This window comes from Theropithecus gelada, chromosome X (genome assembly GCF_003255815.1).
Source record: "Theropithecus gelada isolate Dixy chromosome X, Tgel_1.0, whole genome shotgun sequence".
NCBI lineage: Eukaryota > Metazoa > Chordata > Mammalia > Primates > Cercopithecidae > Theropithecus > Theropithecus gelada.
In genome coordinates this window covers 17,588,045-17,609,290 of record NC_037689.1, presented here as the reverse complement: position 1 = coordinate 17,609,290, position 21,246 = coordinate 17,588,045, and the positions used below count along the sequence as shown (strand labels likewise).

At 39.0% G+C, this 21,246-nt stretch overlaps 2 protein-coding genes across 9 annotated transcripts in view; one reads left to right on the top strand and one right to left on the bottom strand.

Annotated features, from left to right (window-relative positions):
- The window catches only part of CASK (calcium/calmodulin dependent serine protein kinase), a 392,463-nt gene that overhangs the window by 158,824 nt on the left and 212,393 nt on the right, over positions 1–21,246 (bottom strand). The window lies entirely within an intron of this gene.
- GPR34 (G protein-coupled receptor 34) lies at positions 708–9,689 on the top strand. 5 transcript variants are annotated; one of them, XM_025372355.1, is made up of 4 exons: positions 748–819; positions 1,477–1,569; positions 2,108–2,223; positions 7,966–9,689. In XM_025372355.1, exon 4 carries the CDS (start codon positions 8,045–8,047, stop codon positions 9,188–9,190), a length of 1,146 nt encoding a protein of 381 aa, XP_025228140.1. In that variant the 5' UTR covers positions 748–819; positions 1,477–1,569; positions 2,108–2,223; positions 7,966–8,044; the 3' UTR covers positions 9,191–9,689. The 5 variants fall into 5 exon arrangements, with proteins under 5 accessions (XP_025228139.1, XP_025228137.1, XP_025228140.1 ...); XM_025372354.1 differs by lacking the exon at positions 2,108–2,223 and having other exon boundaries at positions 708–819; positions 1,480–1,569; positions 8,039–9,689; XM_025372352.1 differs by lacking the exon at positions 2,108–2,223 and having other exon boundaries at positions 708–819.

Here is a 21,246-nt window from a genome sequence, read left to right as displayed (position 1 = left end):
CCAGCAGTTACATAGATGGACAGATAGTGGTTAAATTTTGGACTAGCATCAAAACCAAAACTGCAGAATCCCGTCATTATTTTGCTTAAAATACAGGTGATGTTTTAATTTGCTTGGGAGAGTTTATCATAGTGATAAAAAGGGGAGACCACCATCAGAAATCTCATCTAGTCCTAATAACACAAGACTGTTTTAGCAAAGGTCTTAAAGGAATACATGGAAATATGCTAAAATAATGTACAAATGAAGTAAAACTTAAAAAAGAGTAAAATAATTCATCACTAATGTTATTATAATTCAATAAAGGAATGCCACTTTATCTGAATAACTTAATTTCTAAAACAAATCCAAAAAGAAACAGAAATTCAGTGCTTGTGCTTTGAAAGTCCATATAGCATATGATGTATCATTTCTTACAAAAAATAGAAAATACATATTTCTGCTTAGAATTTATAAAGCTTTTAAATTTTGGGTGGGGGAGGAAAACTTTCCACAGTTATCAAGTTGGAAGGTATTCATAAAAAAGATATAAATAATTTCCTAAAGTTCAGTGTTGCTTGAGCTTAAAGTTGTTCCATGGTGGCAGGGCTTTTTAATATTTTCAAAAGGAATCTGAGAGTTGTCATAATGAAAAAAGAAACAAAAAAAAGAAGGGGAAAAAAAAAACCCCTACCACCACATGTGAACATAAAAAAGAAGAGAACCCCAACCAATTGCACCACGACCGGATGGAAGAGCCCAGCTGACACAACCAAGACGAGTCTCAGTGTCTAGGGAAGCTTAGGGTTCAGCTCCTTTTACTTCAGGCGAACCTGAACTGTGAGTATTGATTTCAGCTCTATAAATGAACCTTTATTTCAGCTAAAATTTGATTATCTGAACATTCAAAGTGAAACGTGATTCATGGTGATAAGGCTACTGTAATGTCAGCAGTTCTTTGCTTTTAGAACTACTGAGTAAATTGCTTGAATGACGCCTCTGCCTTGATTTCAAATGAGACTGCCTTTTTAGTTATTTTAAGTACTTTAAGACATTCAAGGTATTTAAGCTCCTACTGTCAATATAGTCACATTGTTGATACTGCATTTGGATACTGCCATCAAGATTTGCAGATCTACTTGCATGAATTAAAAGTTATTTTCATATGCAATACATTTTATTTCTAATGTATTATAAATTATAACTTATTGACTTTATTAAGTTATGCTGTCTCCCTATTTTCTATTACTGTCTTTTCTTTATTATATTATTACTACTTTATAGTATTACCAAACCATACAACATTTAAGTTTGGTGTTTCAGAAGTAAATAAGGTGAATATTAGATAAGAGAGAAAGCAAAATATGCTTTAGTTCAAATAATAATTTTTAAAAATGTGTTTTTTATGGACACAGTTAAATTTGTAACAAAACCTAACACATTACTAATAGTATTATTTCTAAAGTAATATGTTTTCAATTTTCATTTTGTATACAGCAGTTAATGCAATTTTGAAGCATGCCCTGAATAGATTCCGTCATCATCAAGTCAAACTAAAAACGGTGAAAGGTTGCGACTATTACCAAATAGGTATGTATTTCAACATAGCAATGTGATATTTTCACAAACATACCCAAACTGCATTTTAAAAGCTTCTGCTCATCTGGAGTCACAGTGGAATCTGTTGGGTCCTGCCCTCTGGGTCCAGTACTCCTACATGAGCCAGTTGAAAAAAAAACTGCAGGAGTAGGTGGTGGTGCGAGGGTACAATGCGCTAAACTATGTTTTTGAACTTGTGAATAGGATTTGCCACGTAACAACATTTAAAAAACATTATCCACTATTACAAAACTATTGTGACCACTTCAATATAGCACATGGGTCACAAGCAATGTCCACTGGGAAATTAATCCCCTATGTAAACACAGTGGTTTGTTTCTTATCTTCACAAGCAATTCTTAACATATCAAACAAGTAAATTTAAAAGTATCAATAAATAGCCTTATATAGTGAATGACATTGTAATGTACAAACCAACTTCAAAGGAGGAAAAAAAAAACAGTCACCAAGTTTAAAACAGAATCTAATTGTGATTTTTAATTAAAAAAAAATTTTTTTTTTGAGACAGACTCTCGTTCTGTTGCCCAGGCTAGAGTGCAGTGGCATGCACAGCTCACCGCAGCCTCTGTCTCCTGGGTTCAAGCAATTCTCCAGCCTTAGCCTGCGGAGTAGCTGGGACTACAGGTGCGTGCCACCACGCCTTGCTATTTTTTTTTTTTTTTTTTGGTATTGTTAGTAGAGGCGGGGTTTCGCTATGTTGGCCAGGCTGGTCTTGAATTCCTGGCCTCCAGTAATTTGCCTGCCTCGGCCTCCCAAAGTGCTGGAATTACAGGAATGAGCCACTGTGCCCAGCCAATTTTTTTTTTTTTAATTTTTTTTTTATTTTTTTGAGACAAGGTCTTACCCTGTCACCCAGGCTGAAGTACAGTGGAGTGATCTTGGATCACTGCAACCTCTGCTTCCCAGGCTCAAGCGATCCTCCCACCTCAGGCTCTTGAGTAGCTGGGAGTAGCTGGGACTACAGGCACACGTCACCATACCCAGCTAATTTTTATATTTTTTGTAGAGACAGGGTTTCACCATCTTGCCCAGGCTGGTCTAGAACTCTTGAACTCAAGTGATCCTCCTGCTTCAGCCTCCCAAAGTGCTGGGATCACAGGCATGAACCATGGTGCCCAGCTGTCAATTTGTGAATCAATAATTGTATGCAAGCTGTCTAAAACATGGTTGTAAATGATGGCCACTATTATAATGTAAACAAATGCATTGGCTTTGCTTCATTCTCTTTAAACTGAAGACTAAAGCAAAACCAGAAACGCTTACTGACAGACCATCCAACTATTACTTATTTTACTTGCAGATTAGAGCTGAGGCAAATGGTTTCAGGATATGTGCTTTGTGCTAACAGCTTTCTGGAGACATCCTGATTATGGCTATCGGGTCTAGAAGTAAGTTTAAAAAGATATGCTCTGCGGGTAGTGGCAATCATTCTGATGAATGATTTGTGATTCTGTAAACTCTAGATTTACTTCCTTATAATAATGGACATAGCAAATAAGAAGATTAACACCCTTTGTAAAGAAGTAAAGCCAGATGGCATAATCTGTTCTTAAAATTGTTAAAGTGTATGTTAAAGGAATCATGTCAAAATACTGCTGATAGAACTCAATATTAATCAAGAAAATGCTGATCTTATGTGAAAAGGAGTGAGGTTTGGTGAAAAGCATCATGGGCTCTAAAAGTCAGATCTGAGTCCCACCTTGGGCACTGTCATTTAAGAATTGTGTGGCTTGCCAGGTGCGGTGGCTCATGCCTGTAATCCCAGCACTTTAGGAGGCAGAGGCGGGTGGATCATGAGGTCAGGAGTTCAAGACCAGCCTGGCCAACACAGTGAAACTCCGTCTCTACTAAAAATACAAAAATTAGCTGGGTGTGGTGGCACATGCCTGTAGTCCCAGCTACTTGGGAAGCTGAGGCAGGAGCATTGCTTGAACCCAGGAGGCGGAGGTTGCAGTGAGCTGAGACCACGCCATTTGAACTCCCGCCTGGGTGACAGAGTGAGACTCCATCTAAAAAAAAAAAAAAAAAAAAGAGTTGTGTGGCCAAGAGTAAAGATCATAACCTCTTGAACTTTCTTTCTTTCTTCCTTTTTTTTTTTATTTTAGAGACAGGTTCTTGCTATGTTGCCTTGGCTGGCAGGCTGGTCTTGAACTCCTGGTCTCAAGTGATCCTCCAGCCTCAGCCTCCCAAAGTGTTGGGATTACAGGCGTGAGCCACTGTACCTGGTCAACCTCTTGATCTTTCATTACCTCTTTTGTGATACCTACCTCACAGAGTATTGCAAGGATTATGCAAAGGAAGTAACATAAATGGGTTTAACACAATGTCTGGTACACAGAAAGTACTAAATAAATATTAGTTAATGGTTTGGCCATCTAGCTTAAGGGTTCAATTCTGACTGCACATTAAAATCCCCTGAGGAGCTTTTAAAGGAAACCAGTGCCTGAAACCCATTCCAGACCAATTAAATCAGAGTATCTGGGGAAGGAGCCAAGCACTGGTATCTTTAAAAAGCCCTCAAGAGGATTCTAATATGTAGCCAGGATTGAGAACCACTGATAATCCCTTCTACAAAGACTCCAATTGGTGGTAGTCTCAAAAATCTCCAGTGGTAAGATCCTTATATTGCCTCCCAAGAGAGATCATTTCATTAGAAAAAAATGATTTCCTTAAAAGGAGGCAACATCTGTCTCTGCAATTTCTATCATTGGTTCTTGTTTTGCTTTGCGAGGACACATATAACAAAGTGAAACCCTTTTCTCTATGGCTTTGTAAAGCATTCTCATCTTCAAGGTAAGGTGCCTATTTCCTTCAATTTGCTTCTATGACATGATTTGAGTTCTTCTCTCCATTTTGTCCATGGCCTTTTCTAAGTGTACTGCTGTGGATCAAACACTACATTAAAGGGGAGATCCTACCAGCTTGGGATGGAAGCAGTTTAGTAGTAACAATTTTCATTTCAGACACCACATATCTAGGAATTCAATTAAAGATGGGTTTTTCGTTGCCACCACACTACGCTACTGATAGAGCAATTGCAATTGTGTTTGTTAATGCAGCTAAAGCTCTTCCTGTACTTGTAAAGCTGCTTTTAATATCCACATGTAGAGCTTCATATGTATTTCTAATAAATTCCCTCTTTGATTTAGTATTATTTATTGTGCTAAGCATTAGGTACAGAGAGCCAAACAAAATTGATTTGGTTCTTAATCCTAATGGAATTTAAAATCTAGCATGAGAGAAGAAAAAAATCCAAAATAACTACTTACAGGTGAGTTTTTCATGTCATTTCAGCTACTTGAGCTCTCAAAATCACATCACTTCCTGTGCCTCAATTCCCTGAACCTATGAGAGCTCCCTAGATAACCACACAATATAGGTGGTCCCTCTACAGACACCCATTTCCTGGTAATGCAGGTTGCATTATTAGTTTCATTTTTGGCAGCCTGACATTCTTTCTAGATTGCCCTTTCCTTTTAGAATCTTAGATCACAGGCTGGGCATGGTGGCTTACACCTGTAATCCCAGCACTTTGGGAGGCCGAAGCGGGAGGATCACCTGAGGTCAGGAGTTCAAGACCAGCCTGGCCAACATGGTGAAACCCCATCTCTACTAAAAATACAAAAATTAGCCGGGCATGGTGGTGTAATCCCACCTGTAATCCCAGCTACTCGGGAGGCTGAGGCAGGAGAATCACTTGAACCCAGGAGGCAGAGGTTGCAGTGAGCTGAGATCGCGCCATTGCACTCTAGCCTGGGTGACAAGAGCAAAACTCTGTCTCAAAAACAAAACAAAACAAAACAAATCAAATCAAACAAAAAAACCAGAATCTAAGATCACAAGAAACACACCTATATCTTTCTATAAACTTTCTGAAATTTGTCTTCCTGAAGTTGAGACACACGACAGACTAGACCCAGTCCTTCCCCGCTCCCTTCCTTTCTCCCTCCACCTTCCTGAATTCTGGAAACAGGCTCTTACCAGGGATTACATAACTTCCTCTTCACCAGCCAGTTCCTCTTCTGTGGAATCAATGCTCCCCAACTTTATAACATTTTAAACCTTAATGTTACCCTCTACAAAAATGCTTTGTTTTTAATCAAATTATGGGTAGAGCTTTAAGAAAGGCTATTTTTCTCTGTGTATAAGATCCAATCAGGGACTTAATTTATGTAATTCAAATCCACTTTACATGGTAGCAGTCAGGGTTTGAATGTCCACTTCTCCAAAATGTTTACTAATAGGGTCTCTGTCTTATTCACCTTCCTTTCCCACACAGTACTTAGCCAAGTGTGAGATATTTACTAAAATGAGATTAATCAAGAGGTGTTTATTAAAGCTAACTTTTATTAAGCAATCACTATGTGCCAGGATTAAGTTCTTCTTATGCATTTTTCATTTTCACAAATGAGAAAACTAAGGCATAGAAAAGATTAAGTTATTTGCCCTTGGTCACAAGTTAGTTGGGTCTGATTTTGAAAACCTTGCTCTGGGCATCTTTATGTTAACCCTGCTAAGTGGCTGCTGTAGAGAAATAGGGCAGTCACTCTAAGAGAGAAATGTGATGAGACCTCCAGAAATGCTTTCTTTACTTGTTGTGACCAGCTCTCAGACCAAGCTCTTCACAGCAGTCATTGGGCCAATAATAAGTAGCTTTGCAAATATTCTCTGCTGCCACAAACAAGTAGAATTCAAACACTATCTCTTCGAAGGTTCTAGCAAGTCTCAAATTATTGAACCCAGGGCACATTTAAGCTTTGGTCAGGTTACTTTCTTTCTTTTTTTTTTTTTTTTGAGACAGAGTCTCACTCTGTCGCCCAGGCTGGAGTGCAGTGGCCGGATCTCAGCTCACTGCAAGCTCCGCCTCCCGGGTTTACGCCATTCTCCTGCCTCAGCCTCCCGAGTGGCTGGGACTACAGGCGCCCGCCACCTCGCCCGGCTAGTTTTTTGTATTTTTTAGTAGAGACGGGGTTTCACTGTGTTAGTCAGGATGGTCTCGATCTCCTGACCTCGTGATCCGCCCGTCTCGGCCTCCCAAAGTGCTGGGATTACAGGCTTGAGCCACCGCCCCCGGCCGGTCAGGTTACTTTCAAAATCTTAGATTGCACATGCTGTTTCCCATCTACGTTATCACTCTATGCTTCTAGGTTAGGAGTGGCTAACTAGCAGCTGCCAGCTGACTTGGTTTTGTTTGGTTACTTTTTTCTCCTGTCCACTGATACAAGAGTCTGTGTAACCTTGCAGGTGCTGTGTTCTCTTAGTCTATTATGTTAATTGCATGCCCTAAGATCCCTACCTTGGTCTCAGGCTGAAAAGAAATTTAGGATCCTCTTCTTTATTCCCACTTATAGAATGAGACCGCCACAGTAAGTCACACGCCATGTAGCAATACATGTCAAAATGAATGAATGCCACATACGAGGGAAAAAGTCAAGGCAGGAAGTGGTTCTGAAGCTGGGCAGGGCCAGCGGTGGGCCCAGCTCTCTTATGGCTGTACATACCTTTAGAGAAACTGATGCTCATCTTTGAGAAATATGAGCTGTCGGCTGGGCACGGTGGCTCAAGCCTGTAATCCCAGCACTTTGGGAGGCCGAGATGGGCGGATCACGAGGTCAGGAGATCGAGACCAGCCTGGCTAACAAGGTGAAACCCCGTCTCTACTAAAAAATACAAAAAACTAGCCGGGCGAGGTGGCGGGCGCCTGTAGTCCCGGCTACTCGGGAGGCTGAGGCAGGAGAATGGCGTGAACCCGGGAGGCGGAGCTTGCAGTAAGCTGAGATCTGGCCACTGCACTCCAGCCTGGGTGACAGAGCGAGACTCCGTCTCAAAAAAAAAAAAGAAAAAAGAGAAATATGAGCTGTCATTTCTCTTCACTAGCATCTCTATTCCTATAAGAACTTCCCTAAGAGAAGATGATTTCATAAATTGAGTTGTTTTAATATAATACATGAAACAGACCTTGAATGTAGGCCATAGCCACAGGAAAGGTTAGAGCATGAAACTCTATGAGATACCACACTATGTGCTGCTTGTTTAATGATACAATAATGTTACTAGATGAAGTAGGATAAAAGTAAAGTTTCTCACAATGTCTGAAAATAAATCATTTATTACTTACACTGTCTTTTTTTTTTTTTTTTTTTAAAGAGATGGGGTCTTGTTCTGTTGCCAGGCTCGAGTGCAGTGGCACAATTATAGCTCACTACAGCCTTGAACTACTGGATTCAAGCAATCCTCCTGCTGTAGCCTCCCGAGTAGCTAGGACCATAGGCGTGTGCTGGGAGGCCCAGCCTATTATTTACACTTTTAGTTAAAGTAACTATTATTAAAATAGTAAATGACTCAATGTTTGGCATTCTGTTGTAGGAAAAATCTGAAGACATGAGAACTACACACGAGGAATATGTCATTTAGCACTTTCACTTTTTGATCTCCACAGAAGACAATGAGAAGTTACACCATAACAATGACGACAACTTCAGTCAGCAGCTGGCCTTACTCCTCCCACAGAATGCGCTTTATAACCAGTCATAGCGACCAACCGCCACAAAACTTCTCAGGAACACCAAATGTTACTACCTGTCCCATGGATGAAAAATTACTATCTACTGTGTTAACAACATCTTACTCTGTTATTTTCATTGTGGGACTGGTTGGGAACATAATCGCCCTCTATGTATTTCTGGGTATTCACCGCAAAAGAAATTCCATTCAAATTTATCTACTTAATGTAGTCATTGCAGACCTCCTACTCATCTTCTGCCTCCCTTTCCGAATAATGTATCACATTAACCAAAACAAGTGGACACTAGGTGTGATTCTGTGCAAGGTTGTGGGAACACTATTTTATATGAACATGTACATTAGCATTATTTTGCTTGGATTCATCAGTTTGGATCGCTATATAAAAATTAATCGGTCTATACAGCAACGGAAGGCAATAACAACCAAACAAAGTATTTATGTCTGTTGTATAGTATGGATGCTTGCTCTTGGTGGATTCCTAACTATGATTATTTTAACACTTAAGAAAGGGGGGCATAATTCCACAATGTGTTTCCATTATAGAGATAAGCATAATGCAAAAGGAGAAGCCATTTTTAACTTCATTCTTGTGGTAATGTTCTGGCTAATTTTCTTACTAATAATCCTTTCATATATTAAGATTGGGAAGAATCTATTGAGGATTTCTAAAAGGAGGTCAAAATTTCCTAATTCTGGTAAATATGCCACTACAGCCCGGAACTCCTTTATTGTACTTATCATTTTTACTATATGTTTTGTTCCCTATCATGCCTTTCGATTCATCTACATTTCTTCACAGCTAAATGTATCGTCTTGCTACTGGAAAGAAATTGTTCACAAAACCAATGAGATCATGCTGGTTCTCTCATCTTTCAATAGTTGCTTAGATCCAGTCATGTATTTCCTGATGTCCAGTAACATTCGCAAAATAATGTGCCAACTTCTTTTTAGACGATTTCAAGGTGAACCAAGTAGGAGTGAAAGCACTTCAGAATTTAAACCAGGATACTCCCTGCATGATACATCTGTGGCAGCAAAAATACAGTCTAGTTCTAAAAGTACTTGAGGTAAACATACTAAAATGAATTATATAATACAGCCTCTTAATTCTTTGAAGAACTAAAAAAATTAGGAAACAAAGTTCTAGCATTTACAAAAGTCAGATCTCAAAGCTGTGCTTGTAACTGTGATATTTCATTTGCTTAACTGTAAACCATTTCAAGGTACTATCTTTTAAATCTCTATGTAAAATCTTTTCAAAATACATTTTTAAGCTAATACTCTTAACATAGATTATGAAGTTAGTGAAATTTATGACTTTTAACAGCAAAATAATTAAAGTGCCATCGTTTCTCATGTCACTAAAGTAGTTATTAAAATCAAGCACTTGATACTAATTTAAAGTGTGTTTAAAAGTAAATGATTTGGGAACTGACAATGTGTCAGAAAATATATGTTCACTTATCATTTTAAAATCTTGTATAATTTGCCACTGTGTTCATTTATGCCTAAATCTCTATAATAGATGAGAAGATAATTAATAAAATCCTAATTAAAAAATGAGATCACCCACTATCTATCACTGCTTAGATAAAAAGGGAAAGAATTTAAATACTGTACAGTAAAAATTAACAGATAAGCTAACGATTCAAAAGCCTAGCAATAGGTCTTAAAACCACACCTTACTTAAAACAGGTTTATAAACAATAGGGTCATTTCAGACACACTTTGATACAGTAACATTGAACATGCCTATTCTGTGATCCAGCAAGTCATCTACAAGGTATACATCTTACAGAATCACTCAGATATGTACACAAGAAACATGTAATGATGCTCAGTGAACTACCATTCATAATATGAAACAATTGGAAATAAGTACATGTCAGCAAAGGCATGGAGAAGTGAACTGGTTTACTCACAAAATGGAATATGATATAGCACTGCAATGAAATGAACTACATTCACATGCATCAACACGAGTATATCTCATATATAATGTTGAGTAAAAAAACCCCGCAAAATTGCAAAAGGGTATGTACTGCATGAAATCATTTACGTAAAATATAAAAACATAAAACAATACCACATTCTTTTTTTTTTTTTTTGAGACAGAGTTTTGCTCTTACTGCCCAGGCTGGAGTGCAGTGGCGCGATCTTGGCTCACTACAACATCCACCTCCCAGGTTCAAGCAATTCTCCTGTCTCAGCCCCCTGAGTAGCTGGGACTACAGGTGCCCGCCACCACGCCCGGCTAATTTTTTGTATTTTTAGTAGAGACGGGGTTTCATCATGTTGGCCAGGCTGGTATCGAACTCCTGTCCTCAGGGTGATCCACTCGCCTCAGCCTCCCAAAGTGCTGGGATTACCAGCGTGAGCCACCACGCCTGGTAGAAAACAATACCACATTCTTATGGATCAATACATATACAATAAAGATACAAAATATGTATGGTAATATATACAAGATATATACCAACTTAAAGTTAATGGTTATATCTGGAGAAATTTGAAGCAAATATGGCAAAATGTTAATGTCTGAAATCTAGGTAGCAGGTACGTGATTATATTATTTTTGGTAAATTCCTGGGTATTTGAAATACTTTACAACAATAAAATCTGTAAATTAGAATTAAAAGGAGCAAACTCTGCAATTTTCATGCACATTAAAAAATAACAGGACAGTAAGCTCTAAAAGAAAGGGGTCTTAGTCTTGTTTGTCATTGCCTCCCTGGAGCTTAGTACATTTCTTGGCTATAGGAGATCAATATACATTTGTTGAATAATTAACAAGAATGAACAGATGAATAAGATAGGGAGAAAGGGAAGGAAGGAGTGCTTACAAGAAAAAAAGTTGGGTGTAATTAGCTTTTATCCTGGTCCATTTGAATATAGCTGTATAGAACACCATACAGTTGCAATCTAGGGGGTGGCATTAGGCAAACATTCTTGAAAGTTTGGCCAACATTTGTCCAGTTCTTTGGTCATACACAGAACCTGAATGTTATTGACTGAATATGTAAAAGCCTCTTAGAACAAACTCCAAGGACTCATCTGAAAGTTTCTATCATGGTGTATAAAAATTTTTTATAGTCAGAATACTTCTTAAAACTGAAGGTAGGCCGGGCGCGGTGGCTCAAGCCTGTAATCCCAGCACTTTGGGAGGCCGAGACGGGTGGATCACGAGGTCAGAAGATCGAGACCATCCTGGCGAACACGGTGAAACCCCGTCTCTACTAAAAATACAAAAAACTAGCCGGGCGAGATGGTGGGCGCCTGTAGTCCCAGTTACTTGGGAGGCTGGGGCAGGAGAATGGCGTAAACCCGGGAGGCGGAGCTTGCAGTGAGCTGAGATCCGGCCACTGCACTCCAGCCCGGGCGACAGAGCGAGACTCCGTCTCAAAAAAAAAAAAAAAAAAAAAAAAAAAAAAAAAAAACTGAAGGTAGGCCATTGGCTGAGAAATCAATCTGAATGAGCATGAAGATTTTGATCAGAACTGAGTTTATTTTAATGAGATTTGTCTTGTATACAGTGCTCAGTTAACTATATATAGATATATTTTTTGAGATGGAGTCTCGCTCTGTTGCCTAGGTTGGAGTACAGTGGCATGATCTTAGCTCACTGCAACCTATGCCTCCCAGGTTCAAGTGATTCTCCTGCTTCAGCCTTCTGGGTAGCTAGGATTACAGGCACCCACCATCATGCCTGGCTAAGTTTTGTATTTTTAGTAGGGATGGGGTTTCATCATGTTGGCCAGGCTGGTCTTGAACTCCTGACCTCAGGTGATCCACCCACCTCGGCCTCCCAAAGTGCTGGGATTACAGGCATGAGCCACTGCGCCAGGCCAGTTAACTAATTTCAATAAGTGCCCATAATTAATTGAATAAAGAATAAGTCAAAGCAAAAGTATATTTTAAAAATAAGTAATATTTGAGGATAAATACTGAAATTTGCAGAAAAATTAGAGGGTCAGAAAAAGGTGACAAAATTAATTACTTTGCCCTGACAATGTTAACACATACCATCTAAATGAAATTTAGCATTTCTGTTTGTATGGTTTTAAGTTATGAAAACTTCTACTTTCCTTCATGTCCTCAAATTTAAAATTTTATTTTACATTACTGGTAAACATCTTACATATCTCATTGTATACAGTTTGGTGAAATTATATTATCAATTATTATCACTTTTAAGGAACATTAAAATGAATATAAATACACTCATAGTTCTAGAAGCTGTCTCATTATACTAGATAAGATGATTACTATAAAGCTCTGCACAATGGCATTCTTAAGAAAGTTTTAAAGTATACTCAATTAATTCTTGCTATATTATTTGCAATAAAATACATTTTGATATAAATCAATCTATTTATAACAGATTGCTTACTGAGAAAAATCTGATAACATGCCTTAGAGTAACTGGAATCCTGAGAAGGTTTCTAAATGTTTAGAAAAAATATGCTACTGACTTACCAAAGTTAAGGCTACTTATGACATACAATCTTTTATTTCTTACTGAGCCATTAGTATTTGCAAGCAGGAAACAGTTCCTACCTCTCCTAACCCAAGGTTTAGTTTTAGAAGCATACAGAAAAAAGAAATTCAGAAGTATATACATATCTTTACCTTGCAAAGACCTTCAGAACAGGTTTCTAAATAACATCTCATATATGCAAAACCAAACACCGGTAAAATGAATTGCCTGGCTGTCAGAGTGAGATCTCAGTGTTGTTATTAGTTAATATTAATATTGCTGTTAGTTTTAGAGCCAGGTTTGATGGTGGTTGAATTTCTAAGATTAGGTCAGTAGAAAAAGACAATTCTCTTCCAGTACAGTTTTATTTTCAACTTTAAAAAATGGATTATTTATTCCTGCTGACATAAAAGTATAGGTAATATAACTATTTGAACAAAAGCCTTACTGAAAGTTATCCCACAAGAGAAAAGCAATATGAAAAGAGTTCTCTCAACAAGCAGCCTGGATGCTGCAGCAACGTGTTAATGGGCTAATTATTTTTTATGTTTTCAAAATATAATACTTTATCAGATATTAAAATATATTCTTATCCTTCAGTAAGGATAACAGTGGGGAGCAGACACAAGGATAAATCTGTGGAACCGAATACACATGTCTAAGCAGATCCTAGATGATATGATGATATATGAGAAAAGTACAAAATGGGTATATGACTTTTTTTTTTTTTTTTTGAGACAGGGTCTCACTCTGTCACTCAGGTTGGAGTGTAGTGGTGCAATCTCAGCTCACTGCAATCTCTGCCTCCTGGGTTCAAGCAATTCTCCTGCCTCAGTCTTTGGAGTAGCTGGGATTACAGGTGCGTGCCACCAAGCCTGGCTAATTTTTGTATTTTTAGTAGAGACAGGGTTTTGCCATGTTGGCCAGGCTGGTCTGGAACTCCTGACCTCAGGTAATCCGCCCGCCTTTGCCTTCCAAAGTGCTGGGATTACAGGCGTGAGCCAACGTGCCACACTGAGATCGCACCACTGCACTCCAGCCTGGGTGACAGAGTGAGACTCTGTCTCAAAAAAAAAAAAAAAAGGTGGGGTTAAGTGTATTTATGCAAAGCTCAGGTGACCCCCATACATTCTCCTCCCTCAGAGAAAATCACTGCAAATAAAGGAAACATCACAAAAAGCATCAGGAAGGAAGGGATGGATTAATAAATAATAGTGCTGTGCCTATTTAAAATAAAAGGCCAATTTACAGCCTTACCTTTTATCATACCCAAAAATTTATAAGCACACCCAAGAATTAAGTGTAAATAATGAGACCATAAAAGATCAAAAAATGACTAACTCATCTGTAGATGGGAAAGAACTTTTAAACAAAATAATAGAAATAACTATAGGGAAAAATTCATAGCTTTGACTTAAAAATTTAGATTCTTTGTCCCAAACCATAAAAACTGAAGCAAAAGTACAAAGTAGGAAAAATATTCACAACAGATATAACATTTACTGGAGAGTCTTTTATTTCAGCCACCAAGAAACAAAGTTCCCTTGTAAAGACACTTGTAGGGGTATTTTTAATCAGAAGAAAAGATTTTAAACTCAGAATATAATCTGAATTAAGTAAACTCAGACAAGAGATAAACTATGGGGCATTTCCACGTTGGATGATGTAGTGTCCTCTGTCATAGCTACATGGCCCAGCTGAGTGGCTGCCATAGTGCCTCAGTTCAGTCCACGTTTCCAGATGAAGACTTGGAGAGCTGGTTGGGGATGGTAACAGTGAGCACAGAACTGGAAAGGAGGTAGTAAGTTTGTTCGAAACTTCTATTTTTCCTTTTATTTCCCCACTTCAAGTTCACATGCAAGGGATTAGGAAGTAAAGTAACATTTGTTTATTTATGCACCCTTCACTGTTCTAGGTGCTTCCCATGCATTATCATTAGTTAATCTCCATGGCATTGTGATGTAAGCAGCAACTGTATTTTACATATGTAGGGATGCAAGTTGGTAGACTTCCATTCTACTGACATTGTCTCTGCTAATGCTTTTCACTTTTGTTTAATTCTGTCCAAGCACAATGGTGATTGCTGAGATGTCTTTTATTTTAAAAAACATAAATTGCCATTAATATGTATTGGGGGCAAAAATCTCTGCTTATCACTCATCAAAATTGTGTGATGTCAAAAAAACAAAATCTTTGTTGGGTGCGGTGGCTCACGTCTGTAATCCCAGCACTTTGGGAGGCCAACGCGGGCGGATCACGAGGTCAAGAGATCGCCACCATTCTGGCCAGCATGGTGAAACCCCGTCTCTACTAAAAATACAAAAATTAGCTGGGTGTGGTGGCACGCACCTGTAGTCCTAGCTACTGAGAAGGCTGAGGCAAGAGAAGTACTTGAACCTGGCAGGTGGAGGCTGCAGTGAGCCGAGATTGCACCACTGCACTCCTGCCTGACCAAAGAGTGAGACTCTGTCTCAAAACAAAAACAAAAAACAATCTTTAAGACTAGTCTTCTAATCATCACACATTTGTATACTCTGGAAGCTCTCTCTGAAACATGTATGATAATCCAGAACAAACTCGCACAGGTTAAATAGAAGAAAAAAAATGGAATCAAATTAGAGCATCCTACCCTTATTAGTTTTGCTTCTGGCCCATAAAATGCATAAAGAACCATCAGAAGATGGAAAAGCCTTCTAAGTATGGTTTGGATACAGGTGTTGATGATACATGGAATCTCTTTTTGCTTTAATAAGTCACGCAAGTTTTTTGGGAGCAACAGTTAACTGTTACACTTATACTCTTTTTTGGTAATTTCACATATAAATAGTTTTTAGTTATAAAACATTTCAAACATACAAAAATGGAAAAACACAACATAACAGGCAGCTAAATACCCATCACCCCAATTGAACAGATGTTAACGTTTTGGTTTTACTTAAAAGTTTTTTTGTACCCATATATAACATCCAAAAAGTTAGATACATTAAAGCTCACTTCACATCCTTCCCTGAGGAAACCTCTTTCCTGAAGTTGGTGTATATCACTCCGATGTATATTTTTGTGCTTTTACAACATACATATGCATAACAATATGCACTTTTTCTTTTAAAAATTTACACAAATGGTGTCTTACTATTACATTCTTTGTAACTCTTTTCACTCAAATTATGTTTATCTATGTAGATTCATGTAGGTCTTGTTCATTCATTTTCACTGATGTAGTGTTTTACCGCATGAATAAACAACAGTTCATTTCTCCATATACACTGGGCAATTTGGTGGTTTCCACTTTTTCCACTAATTGAAACCATGCTCAAGTGAAGTCTTTTGTATACCCAGTGCCCATGTGTGAAGTTTATGGCTGACACCTAAAAGCAGAAATGCTTGGTTGTAAGGGTATGTACATTTTCAGCTTATCTCATTTTTGACAAATTGCTTTCCAAAGTGATTTTACCAATTTATATGCCCATCCCACTACGAGGCAGAAATGAGTTCCTGTTTACCCACATCCTTACCAACACTTGGTTTTATCAGATTTACTAATTTTTGCCAATTTGGTAGGTGTGAAATGGTATCTTATTGTGGTTTTAATTTGCACTTCCCTGACTACTAGTGAAATGAAGCATCATTTCATATACTTTTTGCTCATTCAGGCTTCTTCTTGGATGAATGGCCTATTCATATCTATACCCCTCCCCCTCCCTTTTCCCCTAATGAGTTGCTTATCCTTTTTTTCCTTTTTCTTTTTAAAAAATTGTTGAAGTAGTTGTTTACATATTCTGGGTTCTAAATCCTTTGTTATTTAAGTTTGCAAATAACTTCTAACACTATGCACTTGTCTTTTACTTTGCTTATGGTTTCTTCTGTCAGACACTACAAACAAACTTAAAAAATTTTCTGATCAATAAATCTAAATAAACACTGGCCCTGATGCATTCCTCAAGGACCAAGCTAAAGAACTTGCAGATGAAATTATCTTACAATTAGATAGCTTGGTATTTCAGTTATAAATAGTATAGAGGAGTCGAAATCAGATGTTCCCTGAGAACATGAAAATAGAAATGTTTTCTAAGAATTCAACTACAAAATCCATATACCTGAATAGAAATATGTAAAACAGGCCGGGCGCGGTGGCTCAAGCCTGTAATCCCAGCACTTTGGGAGGCCGAGGCGGGCGGATCACGAGGTCAGGAGATCGAGACCATCCTGGCTAACATGGTGAAACCCCGTCTCTACTAAAAATACAAAAAACTAGCCGGGCGTGGTGGCGGGCGCCTGTAGTCCCAGCTACTCGGAGGCTGAGGCAGGAGAATGGCCTGAACCTGGGAGGCGGAGCTTGCAGTGAGCCGCGATCGCGCCACTGCACTCCAGCCTGGGTGACACAGCGCGAGACTCCGTCTCAAAAAAAAAAAAAAAAAAAAAAAAAAAAAAAAAGAAATATGTAAAACAACTTTAGAGACAGAAAGTCTCTTAGACCAGGAGATGAACTGATTAAATGCATTAGCATATCTAAAGAAAGAATTGGCCATTCACTAGGGGATGAGGGAAAAGTAGAAGAAAAAAAAGTGCTAGAAAATGTTGGTATTGCCCATCCAACACAGTTCAGGGGATTGATCTTGGCCAATGTATATGGATTATTAGGATCCCATTGTTAAGGCCATGGCAAGAATTATGGTAAGGCTGAATCCAATAGGTTTTCTTATCCCAATAATATTAAGCATTATTAAATAACAAACTGAAAGGCAGCATAAAAGACTGGTTAAAAGGGTGAATGATGCAGGCTGCCTAAGTTATTTCTGCTGCCATCACTTACAATGTAACATTGGACAAGCCCTATTTCCTCTACTGAGAAAACAGGAATAATAGTAGTACCTAACTCATAGGGTTGTTATGGGGACTCAATGAGTGAATAAATGTACCTGGCAAGTAAAAACATACAATATATGGTATCCAAATACCCAAATGCCAAGGGAAAGGCAGAGAAAATACATAAAATGGAATGGCTAGAAGCTGAGGGTAAACATCAGAACTAGGAAGATATATAGTGGAAGTTGATCTGGATCAAGTGAGGTTGGGGAAGTAACTCAGAAAGAGTAATTTTATTTAGCCTCAGCTTTCACTAATAATAGTGACGTCCAGGACAGGAGAGGTAACAGATGCACTGTATTTTATGCTAATCAGAACCATACTCTGAAACTTGAGCAAGTAAGGAGGAGAGTGTGAGGGCACCTGGCAGAATGCCAGTAGAAGAAATGTTGGGCCAGGCACAGTGGTTCATGCCTGTAATCCCAGCATTCTGGGAGGCTGAGGCGGGAGGATTGCTTGAGCTCAGGAGTTCCAGACGAGCCTGGGCAACATAGCGAAGCAGTCTCCACAAAATATTAAAAAATTAGCTGGGCATGGTGGCATGTGCCTATAGTCCCAGCTACTCAGGAGACTGGGGTGGGAGGATCACTTGAGCCCAGGAGTTTGAGGCTACAGTGAATTACGATCATGTTACTGCACTCAAGCCTGGGTGACAGAGATCTTCTCAAAAAAAGAAAAAAAAGAAAAAAAAGAAGAGATGTTAATACATATCTGATTCTTGGTTTTTCTCCATGTAATAAGAGATGCCAAACAGGTCACCATATTGCATTCTGAAGTGAGGACAAGGCACCTTCATCTACACCTGGCTCCATAGCATGAACTCAGGCAGGCCCAGTAATCACGCAACTGTTGTATATTTTGAAATTTTGTCCAACAGCAAATTTCTAAACCAAAAGTTCTTAATGCCTTCCATTAATACTGCTGGCATAGCTATTATAGGCCCTTTGCAGACAGTTCCTTTCCACATTTCCTGCCTCATCCTGTGTGCCATTACGTATTGAGACTTTCTAGCACCCCGGTGCCCCTCCTCGTGGTCTGCTTTTTTCCTTTCCTGTACTCAGCAGCACCTCTCTCTTCCCCAATTCAGTTTGTCTCTTTGTTTTCCTACTTTCTCTTTTAATGGCCTTTCTCACAATTTGGTGCCCTCTTCTCTTGGGTCCTCTGAACTGTCAGAAGATGAAATGCTTCATATTTGTGTGGAAATTCAGTTTGTATTCAGAAGAAAAACGCTGTTTCCTCTATATGAAAAACAACTTTCAGCTGGCTGCAAAGGGAACTGGTGAGGTTTGCATGCATGTTCATATTCAGTTCCCCTTTGTGGCTAGTGAAACTTGAAAAACACAGGAACACACAGGGTCAGCTCTTGTGGGGACTGACTACAGAGTTCCAAAAAGATGTGACAAGTAGGGAGAGGATGCAGCTAAGTAAGTGAATGCGAGTCTCATGGCCCAGTAGTTTGACATTTATGATCCCGAAAATAATGAAACCTTGAGTAATGAGTACAACCCAGCATGGTAGGAGGGAAAGCTACCCCACCATGCTAGACTAATCATCTTTCTACATCCTTTTAAGCTCTGGTATTGAAGATGTCAATGAACTTATCCAGTTCTCAGGATCAAACCAGCTATTGGGAAGCAAGAGCAACAGACTTTTCTTCTGGTTTTACTGAAAAGTTAGATTAACGTTCTGGAAAGAGAAGGTAAAGGGAGAGGATTTATAGAAGATAAAAAGTACAAAGGAAACACCATGGATTAATGGCATATTTTATATATATACATATACTTTTTTTTTACAGACAGAGTCCCACTCTGTCACCTAGGCTGAAGTGCACTGTCACAATCATAGTTCACTGTAGCCTCAAACTCCTGGGCTTAAGCAATTTTCCTGCCTCAGCTCCCCATATAGTAGGGACCACAGGCAAGTGCCACTGCACCCAGCTGGATTCATGGCACACTGAATATACCTTTTAATACAAGAAACAACCAAAACAACATGATAGCTCCAAGACCAAAGTGGGACACAGTGGGTATCTCTCACAAAGTAGAATTTCCTTTTCTTTTAGGAATATTACCCAGGAAACTATGAACTTTGAGATACACACACTATAGTAATCCCTAAAGAAAGAGCCAATTCACTGCACTGCAAGGAGAAAATATAACAAGTCTAGTTAGAACATTAAAGTTGCAAGCACATCCAAAGAAATGTGTTAAAAACTGCCCCCAATTCCTGGCCACTCTTCTCATCCAGAGGTGGAGTCTACTTTCCCAGTTGAATCTGGGCAGGTATTAAGACTTGCTTTGACCAATAAAATGTGGTAGACATTGTATGACATTTGAATAAGGCCTTAGGAGACCTTGCAGCTTCCAGTTTTGCCTCTTGGAACCTGAGACCATCACATTGTAAATAAGCCCAGGATGAAAGATCACATGGAGAGAGGGGCACGGCCTGCTCAACTCTTCCAGGTGATGCTCCAGACACGTGAGTGAGGCCACATTGAACCAGCTAGCCTCAGCTGAGCTGCCAGATGACTAAACTGCATGAATGACCACCAGGTGAGACAAACAGAACTACCCAGCTGAGTCCGGAACAAATTGCAGAATTGAGAGTGAATAAATGGTTCTTGTGTTAAGCCACCAAGTCTGGGGGTAGTTTAGTATGCAGCAATAGATAAATGATGCATAAAAAATATAAATGAAGAATATGTGTAGCACTGATTTCTAAAAAGATGACAATAAATATAGTAATTTCTTTAACAAAAAAGACAATGCCTCGAGTTATTTTACTTGAAAGCTTTGTGTATGTGTGTGCGAGAGAGGGAGAGCGAGAGAGAAACAGAGAGAGAGAGAGAGAATGTACCTTCCAAACCAATTAAGGGCAGAGAGTGGTGGAGCTGCTGAAGATTTAGTAACAAACCATGTGTTCTCAGAGATAAAAACAAGTACATGCTTCCCCTGATGAAGAGCGCTGAATAAAGAGGCAACGGTTATTATAAGCTATCTCTTCACTTCGGGAGGCCGAGATGGGCAGATCACAAGGTCAGGAGATTGAGACCATCCTGGCCAACATAGTGAAACCCCATCTCTACTAAAAATACAAAAATTAGCTGGGCGTGGTGGCGCGTGCCTGTAATCCCAGCTACTTGGGAGGCTGAGGCAGGAGAATCTCTTGAACCAGGGAGTCGGAGGTTGCAGTGAGCTGAGATCGCGCCACTGCAGTCCAGCCTGGTGACAGAGCGAGACTCCATCTCCAAAAAAAAAAAAAAAAAAAAAAAAAATCACTTAAGTGGAAGGAATATGCAGCATAAGTTGTTAAACTGACAAGAGGAAGTGACTATAGTCGAGGATAGCGGTGATTTCTCCTATACTGTCTTCATTAGGTGAAAATACTTTAAATTACATTTATTAATAGACATAACATGTTTTTATTACAAGCTTTTCAGTGATATTTGACTTTTAAAACTGTCCATCAATTTCTATGATCAAAAAGAGTTAAAGAAAAACTAAAAGATACAGTAATAAAAACTTTCACATACTAAAATGTAAGACTTTCTTTCTACCACTAGGATAACTGTAGTTGTGAATATTTTACAAAAGTAACTCTTTTTTTTTTTTTTTTTTTTTTTTTGTGAGACGAAGTCTCGCTCTGTCGCCCAGGCTGGAGTGCAGTGGCCGGATCTCAGCTCACTGCAAGCTCCGCCTCCCGGGTTCCCGCCATTCTCCTGCCTCAGCCTCCCGAGTAGCTGGGACTACAGGCGCCCACAACCGCGCCCGGCTAATTTT